The sequence below is a fragment of the Capra hircus genome, chromosome 26 (genome assembly GCF_001704415.2).
Source record: "Capra hircus breed San Clemente chromosome 26, ASM170441v1, whole genome shotgun sequence".
NCBI classification, from domain to species: domain Eukaryota; kingdom Metazoa; phylum Chordata; class Mammalia; order Artiodactyla; family Bovidae; genus Capra; species Capra hircus.
Genome location: NC_030833.1, coordinates 51,114,195 through 51,129,544, shown reverse-complemented (window position 1 = coordinate 51,129,544; position 15,350 = coordinate 51,114,195). Strand labels below are relative to the sequence as shown.

The window sequence follows — 15,350 nt, the reverse complement described above, 5'->3', positions numbered from 1 at the left end:
GCGTGTTCAGGAATCATATGCTTTCGAGATAGTTGGGGAATAAGGGTTAGGTTATCCTGCATAGCCTGATAAATATACAATAAATCATGGATTTATTGTATATGGCAGTTGTCAGTGTCCAGAATCCAATTTCAATACGGTTTTTAACTGTCTCAAAGCACTGAGGACCTTAAAAGGTGGGATTCAAAAGACTACCTATTTTCCTCATTCCCAAGAGGTCCTTAAATTAATGGCTAATCTACGAAAGATGGTCCTTGTCTTCAGATTTAGTTTTAGGTACTGACGTACTCTTTTTTAGAATTAAACACATCAATAAACCCAAAATAGTGATCTGACTGATCATTATGCTGCTTCTGACTTTTAATTAATGATGAGAATTTGTGCTCACTCTTCAAGAGAGTGGCTGTACATTTCATATGTAAGCAAAGGCAAACAAGAGTTAGGCAAGCTTCAAAACTTTAATACAGAAAAACAGACACTTCCAAAAATAAATGTCACACACATAAAAGGTTTTTAAAAAGTGAAAGATATTCATGGAACAAAACCCTTTATTATCAAAATATACTAAATACTTAAACCTAATGATGCTGAGTGTTCAAATTCTGGGCCAACATAGCTTATTAATAACATAGTAAAGTAGTGTTTTTCATGATAAGGCTATTTTAAAACATCACTTAATATAGTTACTTTTTAAACCTATATTTTCTTAAACATCCATTTCACAATTCATTTATTTATTTTACATTCATTTGTAAAAACACATTTTATAACACTGGGTTATTTTGTGCTTTAATAATAATGAACGATGGTAAAATACTTCAGTGATTTAAAATCTTTGCTAATGACTATACCCATTACAGAATTTTTGGACACTTATACAGCTACTGCAATAATCAGAAGACCTACAACTCTTCTTAAAAATGACACTCAAGTTTGGTAAACATGCTAATAATTAGAGACGTATTTTTTTCTAAGTTAGATCATCAGGATTTTCTAGTTTTTTTTTTTTTAATCTGCAAAGATAATCTGCTCATTTAAGTCACTTTAAACTGACAAATTATAAAAAAGAGGAAAAGTGTCATTTTAGAATTTTCTTTATAATTTCTATGGTTAAAACATGGATGTCCTCTTTTAAACTGTGATAGCAGTAAAATTCTATTTTTGAAATTCTAGATTTTAAAATGTTAAGAAATACAATGCTAGTTACATCTAGAGGGGTATTTTAATGAATTAACCTAATTATTCTTCAGGTCTATAAAGATTTTTCTTCAATGTGGGTGACACATCCACATTCATCTCACTACTCTAGAAAATAATTCATTTTATATGTGATCCAAGATAAATCCCAACATATTCTAAATTCTCTTCTGTAACAAAGGACTAATGTATATCATCCTTTAGATTGACAATTTAGTAGACAGATACAAATCTACAGCAAAATTTATATAATTAACGGTGCTTAAGTTGGACACAACTGAGAAACTAAGCACGCACTCAATGCCTAGTACAACACACTTCATCCTTACAATTTGGAATTAATTTTCATGCAAAATTTTATATAGAGCATTGATCCTTACTGGTAGATAAGGCAGATTTTCATCTTTCAAAGTAACCAAGACAAATAGTAGAAAAAGCATTTTATTTAAATGGAAAAAGCTACATTAAGATCTGTAAAAGGTGTCAATATAATATTGCCTATACAGAAAAAATTCAGATGTGAATAGCAACAAATAAAAGTTATACATCTTTCTACTTAGCAGTGCAATTAATTCACATTGTAATAAAGTTAAGTCAAGTATAACAAAATCAAAACGTTTCTCCATAATCAGTATACTGAGAATTACAGTGTAAAGATCATTTCAGGTTTAAGAAACCTGCAATCAATCTACAGAATACCCCAAGACAAGGGGGACAGTTAATTCATTTCATTATCAGCTGTTGGGTTTTTTCAATACTGTTCACAGGAAAAAAGTAACAAGCTGACATACATGTAAATAGAATATATTTAGTCTATACAATAAAAAAATACAAATTATAAAGTGAGCTAACAAAGAATGAAATCTGAATACAGATTTATAAAACTGACAACATCTTAGATAACACATACAGTATTTTTCATGTAAAAACATCTAGTTTCAGCAAAAAATAATTTGGTTGCTTTTCAGATGCATTGTAGATCTTGTAAGCTGAAGATGCAGATGTCCAAGTATCTTAAAAACCATAATAAATGTCTTTCTCAATGCATACAAAATGATAAATGCTCTCATCACAGTCTCAAGAATATTTTTGGAAGTTTGTTTTGTCTTGCTTCAGAAATACATTTAAAATGGGTAAAAATAAGGATTTCATGGTACAATGAAACAGTAAACAGTGCTCAATTTACTGCTAATTGTTGAAAAAAACCTAGATTTTACAGTACTCTGGTATATATGAAATTTTTTTTGATTTTTACATTGCATATTTCTGAGTCCATTCTCTTGCGTGTCTGTTGTATCTGTAGATATACAAAAGGGATACAGTAAAAACATACAAATTAAATGTTTTAGAAGATCTGTCTATGCAAAACTGTCTAACTTTTTACATTTAATCACAATAATCATACACATACCAATTATTGGGTCAATGTGACTTTGGTTCATACATAAATAAAACAGAAAACATAGGGATTTCTTAAACTAATAGATCTCTTTACAACCTATATGAAAATGTACCTAAGTTATAAATAACAAAATAAAGAAGTCAATTTCTAATACAAATCTATAAAAGCCAACCCTGAATGGTCATTATCTGTAAAAAACAAGTGAATCAATGGTACCAGCAAGGTGTAGGTCAGTTTAGGGGTAGTTAGGGATAACTTCTCTTCCAGGGAGAAAGTAAAGAATATGACATTCAGTACTTTCCAATTACCAACTTCTTAAATTTTAGATTTACTACTTAGAATTATATATAGCTTGACAGTTACTATCAAAAAACATGCATATTATGCAAAGGCAAAATAAATACTATTAAATAGTAAAGGATGAAACAATAAGTGGGAAGGGGTGAGATTTTTTGTAAAAAGAGTAACAGTTTAAAAAGAAAGATTTACTCCTTTGGAAAGATAAACTTAACAAAAATAATAAGCGTAACTAACTGTACTTAAATACACTGATAACACTAATGTTTTGGCAGACTACATAGAAATGCATAGAAACCAATATAAGCAAACACTTACTTTTCTTTGTCTGATTTATAGATTTGTGCAATATCTGGTACTAAGGGATCATCTGGATTAGGGTCACAAAGCAGAGAACATATGGACAATAAAACTAGATTTAAAAGAGAACACCATATTAGGTAGTGAGTTTTCTACTTTATACAAAAGTACATATGTAAAAATAATTTTAATGAATAGACAATAAACTTATAAAGAAAAAAAGCAAAAGGAACACATTAAATTACATTTGAGATTAAAACACACAGACTCCAAATACACAGTTGGAAAATATTAGAATAGCATCCTAACCTCAGATGTTTCTTAGAGATACTTTTTTACTTTAACAAGAAAACTGTCCACTTTTTATTCTATTTTAATGCAAAAAAATCTGTGTTCTAATCAATTCAAGGTAAAGTAATCAAATTATAGTTAATAGTCCAAACTATTTTGGGAGACTGAGCTCATGCACTTTTTATTTGGGCTTAGAGCTGAAGAGGGAAGATTTATAAATTACTTTCAATGAAATTTTTTATTACATGTACAGTATTTGTATCAAATGCATTTGAAAATAATATGCACAGCTATCATTACATAACTTGTATATTTTACAACGTAAATTAAAATTGAAAAACTACAGTAGTTGTTTCTTGCCATGTTGAATCCAAATATCAATGCAAATATCTATACTTTAAAAAGCAAAACAAACAGACAAGAAAACTAAGTATCTGAAAAAGAAGGGAACAAGGACTCTGGTTCCTCATTGTCTGCTTCCATGCCACCACTTCCAAGGGGATACATGGAGTCTTTGGAACAATCTTCCATCTTCACCTTCCTCTACTATGTTCATTTTTCCTACCGTTACACATCCAAAAGTGAATTTATAAGGCAGATGTGATCCTTAAATGACTGGAAAGGGGGCGATAAGGGCTAAGAAAAACTAACATTTCATTCCTCTATTATCTTCCATCTACCCAATGAAATTTTAAGTCGGTATATTAAACGAACAGGGTAAATTATCTGGGCTCATGTCTCCAGAAAGTTTCTAAACTTAATTCGTGATAAAAAGTGAAATAAAACATTTAAAATATTAAACAGTGAAAAATGAACACATATAAGGAAAATACAAGCTACTTTATAAACTAAGCAAGAGGGAGGTTCCTCATCTCCCCACTCCTGCTACCAAGAGACCTGTACCCTGATTTCACTATTATGCACACAAAACAAATGTTTTGAGGGAAAAGGTAACAATAGTTAACGCTCATTTGAGGCCACAGTACTGGAAAAGGTCAGTTTTCATTCCAATCCCAAAGAAAGGCAATGCCAAAGAATGCTCAAACTACCACACAATTGCACTCATCTCACACACTAGTAAGGTAAATCTCAAAATTCTCCAAGCCAGGCTTCAGCAATACATGAACCATGAACTTTCAGATGTTCAAGCTGGATTTTGAAAAGGCAGAGGAACCAGAGATCAAATTGAGAACATCTGATGAATCATCAAAAAAGCAAGAGAGTTCCAGAAAAACATTTATTTCTGCTTTATTGACTATGCCAAAGCCTTTGACTGTGTGGATCACAATAAACTGTGGAAAATTCTGAAAGAGATGGTAATACCAGACCACCTGACCTGCCTCTTGAGAAACCTATATGCAGGTCAGGAAGCAACAGTTAGACCTGGACATGGAACAACAGACTGGTTCCAAACAGGAAAAGGAGTACGTCAAGGCTGTATATTGTTACCCTGCTTATTTAACTTATATGCAGAGTACATCATGAGAAATGCTGGGCTGGATGAAATACAAGCTGGAATCAAGATTCCTGGGAGAAATATCAATAACCTCAGATATGCAGACGACACCACCCTTATGGCAGAAAGTGAAGAAGAACTAAAGAGTCTCTTGAGGAAAGTGAAAAAGTTGGCTTAAAACTCAACATTCAGAAAATGAAGATCACGGCATCTGGTCCCATCACTTCATGGCAAACAGATGGGGAAACAGTGGAAACAGTGGCTGACTTTATTTTGGGGGGCTCTAAAATCACTGCAGATGGTGACTGCAGCCATGAAATTAAAAGACGCTTACTCCTTGGAAGGAAAGTTATGACCAACCTAGACAGCATATTAAAAAGCAGAGATATTACTTTGCCAACAAAGGTCTGTCTAGTCAAGGCTATGGTTTTGCTAAGTCACTTCAGTCGTGTCCGACTCTGTGCAACCCCATAGATGGCAGCCCACCAGGCTCCCCCGTCCCTGGGATTCTCCAGGCAAGAACACAGGAGTGGGTTGCCATTTCCTTCTCCAATGCATGAAAGTGAAAAGTGAAAGTGAAGTCGCTCAGTCGTGTCCGACTCTTAGTGATCCCATGGACTGCAGCCCACCAGGCTCCTCCGTCCATGGGATTTTCCAGTATGGATGTGGCAGTTGGACTATAAAGAAAGCTGAGCGCAGAATTGATGTTTTTGAATTGTGGTGTTGGAGAAGACTCTTGAGAGTCCCATGGACTGCAAGGAGATCCAACCAGTCCATCCTAAAGGAGATCAGTCCTGAGTGTTCACTGGAAGGACTGATGCTGAAGCTGAAACTCCAATACTTTGGCCACCTGATGCAAAGAGCTGACTCACTGGAAGACACTGATGCTGGGAAAGATTGAAGCCAAGAGGAGAAGGGGACAACAGAGGAAGAGATGTTGGACGGCATCGCCGACTCAAAGGGCATGAGTTTGGGTAAACTCTGGGAGTTGGTGATGGACAGGGAGGCCTGGAGCGCTGCAGTCCATGGGGTTGCAAAGAGTCGGACATGACTGAGCGACTGAACTGAACTGAACTGAGTGCTTTACTATGTGCTAGTTGTATACTGACCATATGTGGCAATACTATTATAATTTCTTATTTGACATATGAGGAAACTAAGGTTATGTGAAACTGTTCTTAAAGGACCACTTCTAAGCTAACTAATGAGAATTGACTGTACAGCACAAGGGATTCTACTCAATGCTCTGTGGTGACCTAAATGAGAAGGCAATCCATAAAAGAGGGGATACATATATATATGTAAAGCTGATTTACTTTGCTGTACAGCAGAAACTAACACAATATTGTAAAGCAAATATACTCTAACAATTTTTTAAGTTTCTAGAAGTTGACAAAATGAATTGTTTTTTATAAAAAGCTACCAATATCAGAAGTATTTAACACCTGGCAGTCTGCATTTTCTCTTGTAATTATTTAGCTGCATAATTCAGTCAGTTCAGTCATTCAGTTGTGTCCAACCCTTTGCCGCTCCATGGACTGCAGCATACCAGGCTTCCCTCTCCTTTACCAACTCCTGGAGCTTGCTCAAACTCACGTCCATTGAGTTGGTGATGCCATCCAACCATCTCATCCTCTGTGGTCCCCTTCTCCTCCTGCATAAGCTAACTGAATTTCATTTTGTGATACCATTGCAGCAAAGTTTATTAATTTGAATAACCTTATGACAGTTATCTTTCCTATATCTAGTATGTAACAGTTATGTGAAAGATTTCTTTAAAAACACTAGCATCTACACAAACATTTTATAGGGACATTTTAGGTCAGAAAAATTGCTATTCATAAATAACTAACTGATCTGAAGCACCGTTACTTATCTAATACTTGAAATAATCATGGCTGTGGATACTGCTTCCTATAGAGCTTATCAATTTTTACACAAGTTATATAATCAGGTAGCATTTACTTTAAAAAAAATTTTAATGATCATCAATTCTTCCTCTAAATTCTTCAAGAGAAACAGTATCCTTAAATTTTATAAACAGGGAAAACTACCAAGTTACTTTGAGGGGCAGATGTTTCTATATCAAAATAGTAACTCAGGCTCTCTTCTGTTAGAAACAAGACAAAATTAAGAGAGTGGCAAAGCAAACAGCATTAGTGAATTAAACAAACAGTTTCAGATGCCCTATATACACATCTCATAATTTAGCAAAGAATAATGCTATATAACTGTGAAAGTTGAGAATCTGCATGGAGTATATATCAGTCCTTACAATGATGCTATTAATTGCCTGAAGTTTAGACTAACATGCTGTATGTATTGCATTATTCTAAAGTGTAAATATGTCTTTCTTTTTTTTTTTTTTGGCCATACCATGAGGCTTGTTCCCAGATCAGAGATTGAACCTGGGGCCCTTGGCAGTGAAAGTCTAGAGTCCTACCCATTGGACTGCAAGCAAATTCCTGTCTTTTTAAATCACTTACTTTATCTGCCTAGTTTGCCATTACTTCTTAGATGAAGTAAAAGAGAGGTAAAGCTTTATTATGTTAATAAATAATTCCATTTAATGAACAGGACAACTGGTCCTAAAATCTTATTTTCACTTCTATGTGTGTATCTCTTTCTGTGTCCCTGTCTGTTTTTAAAGATAAAGCCCAAACTAAAGGAATGAACTGTCAACAGGTTTATCCCCAAATTTCTAGTTCTACCATTTTAAATTTCTCTCATTTCATCATTTAGATCAGCCCATCAACCTCCCAAGCATGAATAATATAAAAGCTATGAAAGGAAAGCAAAAGCAAAGCAGAAGAAAACACAATTGATTGGTGTTTTGTTTCAAACTTTAGTCTCTAAGACCTTTTCGCTGTATTTTTTCTGTCTCACTGTTATTAAATCTGATAAATGAAATTACCTTTTGACACAGTCAGAGCTGGTGACCACTGTGACCTCAGGATATCAAGACAAATACTTCCATTACTGTTTATGTTTGGATGGTAAATTTTTGTTGTGAAAGCAATCTAAACATAAAACAAAACAAAATTGTTGATAATCCATGAACTATGAAAGCAAACAGAACCAATCTGCTCTAGGGTAAAATGTCCTCAATTTCATATGACCTTAGAGGAGAAATGTATTCAACACAAACTGGATGAACATCTACTTTATCCGAATGTAGCTTTAGCTACTGATAATGTGAAAGCAAGTAAATTCAGTTTCCTGCTCTTCCTAATGCCAAGTAATTGAGAAGTATTTTAGAAATTGTAATAAATAAGTCTGTAATAGCTGGTATGACTAGCTGAGTAGTACCGAGATAATTAACCATGGCTTTCATTACCCCTCAAACCGATCCTTCCCTTAATTTAATGATCAATTGACACCTGGGTCTAGAAATAGAATGCTGACCCTATTCTGGAGGAAAGTTAAGGGGCCTCAGCTTATTACCTGTCCTAAGAAATCTACCAAGAATTCTAATCTTTCACAAAAATTGTTATATCATTTCATATATAAAGTTAATCAGATGTTTTTAAAAATCTAAAGTAATTATCTCGTGAGTGACAGAATTTGTTAATGATTCGCTCCCTAACTGACACCCCATCATTTGTTGGCTTCCTCTTTAGAGCTAAGCTAAATTTAATAAGAATGTGTTTTAATCTTTCCTATTTTTGTGCTTAGTTGCTCAGTTGTGTCCAACTCTTTGTGACCCGATGAACTGCAGCTCTCCAGGCTCCTCTGTCTCTGGGGATTCTCTAGGCAAAAATACTTGAGTGGGTTGCCATGCCCTCCTCTAGGGGATCTTCCCAACCCAGGGATCAAACCCAGGTCTCCAACATTGCAGGTGGATTTTTTACCACAGAGCCACCAGGGAAGCCCAAGAATACTGGAGTGGGTAGTCTATCCCTTTTCCAGGGGAACTTCCCAGCCCAGGAATCAAACCACGGTCTCTTGTATTGCAGGCAGATTCTTTACTAGCTTAGCTAGCTACCAGGGAAGCCCTTAATCTTTCCTATACTAAATATAATAAAGGGACTGTATCTTATTTATTATATTTTGTATTCCCCAGTGCAACAGAATATGGTAGGTGCTCAATAAATATTGGTTGAATACTTAAAAATTGATAAAGAAGGATCAGCCTTGGAAAGAAAATCTCCTGAATGGAAAAGTCTAATTCTTGACCATAAAAACTTCCAAACTACACATATGTAACGAGGAAGGTAAGACAGGTTCGGGAAGCTAATTTCTGACCTAACAGATACTGCTTTTTGTTTACAGACATAGTAAAATATTTGATGAGGAAACATATTTTAGATTCTGTGGCTTTATATAAAAGTTTGGACACACCAACCCACCCACAGTCTTTTGACATCATGAAAATATCTCTGGATAGAGAGTAAATTCCCTGACATAAGGGTGACATCAATGATAAAAATAAAAATACCTTTGGTGGTTTAAAAGGATAGTCTGTCGGAAAATGTACAGTGAGAAAGAAGACTCCACCTTGATATGCGCTATCAGGCTGAAATTACAAAATAATTACATCAGTGTCTGACTGCTGTATTCATTAGTAATCCAAGATGATTCCCTCCAAATATAACGGTTTGAAAAAGAAAATGCCATCCTTTTGTGTTAAGTTCAAATCATTTACCTTGAAAACAGGTTTCTCTTTGTAGGCATGAAGGAGGATTTTCCAGCAATCATGCCAAAATCATAGTTTAAAACAAAACAAAAATAGGACAGACACAGAGTGGTATGACTTGCCCAAATAAACCTGTTTGTGAGTATAGGTTGTTAAAGATAAGTATACACACAAGACTCTGTGAGAAAAGAATGATGATTTGCAGCAGTAATCAGTATCAAAGAAAAGGACTGAAGCTAGTACATTTCTTCTTAATTATAAAAACTAAGTTTCCGTGCTCCTTCCCTTAAAGGGGCAAGAATCAAATCTTCACTTAGTAACAGTTTACAAAATAATGTGGAAAACGGGAAAAAGCCACAAATGAAACCAGAGAAATTCAGTTTTATAGAATTATCAAATTAGGAATCAACTTTACAAGAGGAATTTAAATTTGGCCATATGCCTTTATAGCAATTAGGAAATACTTGTTACAAGGAAGAAAAAAAAAAGGATGATTTTAAAACGGGGGAAAGGGAAAAAAAGTAGCAAAAATACTTTTAAATTTTATTTTAATTCATTTATTTTAATTAAATGTATAATGTTATACTCTGTCAATATGTTGGTAAGAACAGAAGGCTATCAATACTTCCTACTTAAGTTTCTACATAGATATTAGAGGACCATATTGAATAATTATTCTTACTATATACATTGTTTAATTCTAGTTTAGCAAAAATTATAAGGAATGTAGAAAATATAAGTTAATTACAATCAACAGATATGATCTTCTTAGATACTCAATTAAACTATACAGTGGCATATTTACATTACTAAAATAAATGGGGGTATGAGTAACATAAATTGCTACATGTGATTCACCTGAGAAATATTTGTGGAGGCCTATAATTCATAAAGGTGAGAGGTGATATTTTGAAAGTTCTTGGTAAGCAATGAAAAAAAGATTCCTATCAAAGTAGTTAAATAAATACGTTGCACTTCACCCTTTAAAAAACGAATTTAATGTAACAATTTAGTGATTTAAAACATTTGCCCAGGACTCCTGCTCTGAAAATTCAGTAACTGGTGTATCTTTTAAAAGTCAAGCATGAGGCAATTATGATTAAAAACTCTATGGCTTCCTGGATAAAGCTCTTTCAAAGGAGGGAGGACAGAATGATGCTCATGGAAACATGTTACTGCTGCTGCTGCTAAGTCGCTTCAGTCATGCCCGACTCTGTGCGACCCCATGGATGGCAGCCCACCAGGCTCCCCTGTCCCTGGGATTCTCAAGGCCAGACATGTTACTAACACACTCTTATCCAGAAGCAGACCTGAGGTGTCAGTGCCCATTCTCACGCAATCAGATTTTTGCCCACAAAAAGAAAAGTCACAATTGCTTCTCAGGTGTAGAAAGAAATAATCTTAACAAAGGCAATAAGTATAATAAGAAGCCAGTTACAGAACAGCAGGTGATTTTGAATTCAGAACAATGCAACAAAAGAGGCAAGCTCATGAGATGGCAACAGAGCCACTGCAAAATTGTATCTGATCTCTCACACAGTGATGAAACACTGCAGTGAAACTTACTGCTCGTTACTTGTAGGAATTCCATTATTGGGTTAATTAGACTTATATGTAACCTACTAAAACGTTGAGAGTAATTATGCTTAGTTCCAAACAACTTTCTGTATTTAAAGAAAGATAAAGCAAACACGAAGCCTGGTTGCAAATTGTGTGTGTTCCATTACTACGCATAATGATCAGGGATTTGGCAAAGCACTGTAAATGTGTTCCGAGCAAGTATTTGCCACCAGGGCTCTAGAAAATCATCATAAATCCTTTACTCATATTTTGCTTTCTGAGTGAGTCAGAGTACAAGAAAATTCAACCCTAGCCACAAACATCTGATCAAAGATGAAATGGTAAGAATGAAGGATGGCTGAAGGGATTAATTTCATACATATGAATCATACTTACAGGCCCCATAATAGTTGCTTGCCAGTGGAACACTGAAACAAACAAAGGGAGTTTTGGAGTCATTAATAGGAGTTCAAACCTGTACAATTAATGGTAGCAAAATCCTTGCAAGAGAGTAAAGCTTACAGTCATCTCCCACAGGTCCAGCCGAACAGTGGGCAGGTGGGTCACGCTGTAGATCACTTAACTCCTGAAGCAAAGCAAAAATACTTCAGATTAATTCTTTTCCAGTGAAACAAGTGCAATAATCCATGAAGACACAAACAATTCATTTAAATATCATTTTAGGCAGTTCTATTCAAAATATGGACACATAAAATGTACTATGTCATTGATGGATAGAAGAATATGGAATAAGACATTAAATTCCTTCATGAGACAGCTCCAAATTTTAAAAAATTAAATGAATTAAAATATTGTTTTTTCTTTAGGATCCCTAATACAAAATATTTTTGAGTATCTTTTGTATGCAGTGTAACTGAGGATTTTTTTTTCCCTCATAGATCCCTTATAGATTAAAAAAAAAAAAAAACCACAGATCCTACTTCAACCAGTTTATAATCTAATTTGGGAGCGTGAAGGCTCACGAACAGATGGATATTTAAGAAACAACATAAAGGTTAAGAAAGAAAGGTTATGGAAAGAAAGGAGAGTAGCTGGGCCATATCTTAAAGCCTAGCACACTGATTCATATGCTCTTTTCTGCTTTCAAGGAAGCAAAAGATCATGGAAAAGGCACAGTTGTAGCTGGTCAGTCCTAGGTTGGCATTCCAGTCCTACCGTAACTAACGCTATGACTGTGGGGAAGTAATTTACCTTCAGTTGGGAAGGAAATGACCACCACCAACTATGAAAGGCGTAATTTCAATATAAAAGACTGTAAATTAGGACTGAAGAACCTAATTTAGTTAGGCAATCAGTTAGGGAATGTCTTTGAGGAAGTGACATTTCAGCTTAAATCTAAAAGGATGAGTAGAAGTTAGTTTTGGGAGAACTGATACTGTCAGGTACGGCAGCATAAGATGAGGTTGAAAGAACAGGCAGAGGCCAGGCAGAAAACTGAGAACAATATACACCATATTAAGGATTTGGGGCTTTATACCAAGTACATTGGGAGGGGTTTTAAGAAGCAGCATAATCTGATTTAAAAGATGGCTCTGACTGACTATTTACTGAATGGATTAGAGATGGGAAAAAGGGGAAGCTACAAAATTAATTGCTACAGGCAATAATAGAGGCTTGGACTAGAGAAGAGGGAGATAAAAGAGGATGGATTTGGGATATTCTGAAAAGACTGCTTATGACAGGATTGATGATGAATTACGCATATAGAGGAAAGAGAAAAGTCACAAATATACATGATGAAAACAAGCAGCAGCTAATATTTACTCAATGTTTTATCATCTTAATAATCCTGTCAGGTACGTGTTATTATGCTTCCCACTTTATAAACGAAGAATAAAAGTGGCATGGTTCATTATGTGCTCACAGAACTAGTATAGTGTAGAACTGGGATTCAGACCCTGGCAGCAGGCCTTCTACAGGTGTAGATACCATTTACTGAGAAGTGGGAATATACTAGATGATGTTGACCTGGAAAGTAGATACACCAAACCTGTGATCCCTGTGATATCAAAGAAAAATGTATTCAGCATACAAGGCTAGACCTTAAAAGAGAATGATACTATAAATTAGAAAATCATTGTATATACTCTGTATTTGAAAACTGTGGGGATGATATGAACAATTTCATGGGAACGCATGTAAACAAATATTGCATTCATCAAATCTAAGATGCTGTCAATGGCAAATCACATCCTTATGTATCAATAATTGAGCACAAATGTTGCTGATTAATTTTAAGACACCATCAATTACAAGGCACATCCAGATTTTAGAAATGTTAAAATGAAAAAGATGGGCATCTTAGCATCATTGCAATGAGTTTAGTGCTCTAACAGAGACAAACAAGAAAGAGGATGTGGTAGGGAAAAGCTTTCCTAAGAATCTGATACATGAGCTAAGTAACCAAGCTAAGTGCAAACTGAGGTCTCCTTCCAAGTTTTCTAGTCCCTTCCAGAGTAACTTGGTACTTTCCTTTTTGTTTTTGTTGTTTCTTCCCCACAGCTTGTGCTGTGCTTCTCTTCCTAACAAGAATTAACTAACAGAGTTAGCAGCTTCTTTGGTCCCAGTATAGTTCAACGATAAAGTAGAAGAATTCAGTGATAGTGTTAAAAAAGCAAGGCTTTGAAGTTTAAGTCCAAGTACCATCAGTTATTTGCCACATGATCTTGGGCAAAATCTTTTTCCCTCTACAAGTGGCTTGAGGAATCAGTTCCCCAACCAGGGATTAAACTTGGGGCCCCAAAAGTAGAAGCACAGAGTCCTTACCACTGAACTGCCAGGGAATTCCCCATAGCCTCATTTTAGAATGACTGTTTTATTTAACCATTTTCTAATTTGGGCTTTTAGGAAATTGCTTTTAAAAAGAGTCATCACGTTAAGTTTTCTAAACATTAGTGTAAATGAATAAATGGAAATTCTTGGCCCTTATTTTAACTAGAAAACTAGTTTTAAAATGACAATGTCTTATGAAACTGAAACAGAATCACACACATAGCTGGCGGAGGGGTGGCATGGGAGGTTGGGGTTAGCAGATGTAAGCTTTTAAATATAGAATGGATAAACAACAAGGCCCTACTGTATACCATAGAGAACTATATTTAATATTGCTATGATAAACCATAATGGAAAAGAAAATATACATAAGAATGTGTGTGAGTGTATATGCATATATACATGTATAACTGAATCACTTTGCTATATAGCAGTAATTAACAACATTGTAAATCAACCATACTTTAATTTAAAAATAATTTTAAAAAGAAAAAAAGTCTCTAATTGAGATTTTAAAAACTGTTAATGATTTGCATGTATATATTTTACAGAGTGATGCATATGTGAGTAAATCATACATAAATACATACAAAATTAATTTTACTAACAAAAAACCCCAAGTCATATTTTACTTGGAATAGCCTTGAAGAGCATTCAAATTTCAAATGTCAGACTGTTCTTTCAAATCCCTTCAAAATAGTATAGAAAAATACTCATTATCATGTTCTTAAATTTTTGTGCCCTAATTCTACCTCCTGTTGGAAGTTAGAGCTAAGGATGAGAAAGATAAAATCTAACAAGAGAACTCCTGCAAAGGCCAGGTTCTTAAGTTGTCTATTTAAAGCTGACATTTTAGGAAAGCTCACTTATTATAGAAAAGAGGCAGCTGATGGTACATCAAACATTCTTAACAGTCACATCAATCATTCAGTTCGTTCAGTCGCTCAGTCGTGTCCGACTCTTTTCAACCCCATGAATCACAGCACGCCAGGCCTCCCTGTCCATCACCATCTCCCGGAGTTCACTCAGATTCATGACCATCGAGTCAGTGATGCCATCCAGCCATCTCATCCTCTGTCATCCCCTTATCCTCCTGTCCCCAATCCGTCCCAGCATCAGAGTCTTTTCCAATCAGTCAACTCTTCGCATGAGGTGGCCAAAGTACTGGAGTTTAAGCTTTAGCATCATTCCTTCCAAAGAAATCCCAGGGCTGATCTCTTTCAGAATGGACTGGCTGGATCTCCTTGCAGTCCAAGGGACTCTCAAGAGTCTTCTCCAACACCACAGTTCAAAAGCATCAATTCTTTGACACTCAGCTTTCTTCACAGTCCAACTCTCACATCCATACATGACCACTGGAAAAACCATAGCCTTGACTAGACGGACCTTTTTTGGCAAACTAACATCTCTGCTTTTCA

The 15,350-nt window shown here is 35.1% G+C and overlaps 1 protein-coding gene across 1 annotated transcript in view; it reads right to left on the bottom strand.

Annotated features, from left to right (window-relative positions):
- UBE2D1 (ubiquitin conjugating enzyme E2 D1) overlaps positions 998-15,350 on the bottom strand; it is a 38,989-nt gene continuing 24,636 nt past the window's right edge. Inside the window, exons 2-7 of the mRNA XM_018041603.1 lie at positions 11,662-11,725; positions 11,536-11,567; positions 9,382-9,459; positions 7,858-7,963; positions 3,215-3,308; positions 998-2,494 (exon numbers count right to left, since the gene is read on the bottom strand). Of these exons, the coding sequence (XP_017897092.1) occupies positions 2,449-2,494; positions 3,215-3,308; positions 7,858-7,963; positions 9,382-9,459; positions 11,536-11,567; positions 11,662-11,725 (420 nt within the window). The 3' untranslated portion in view covers positions 998-2,448. The remainder of the gene's footprint in view (positions 2,495-3,214; positions 3,309-7,857; positions 7,964-9,381; positions 9,460-11,535; positions 11,568-11,661; positions 11,726-15,350) is intronic.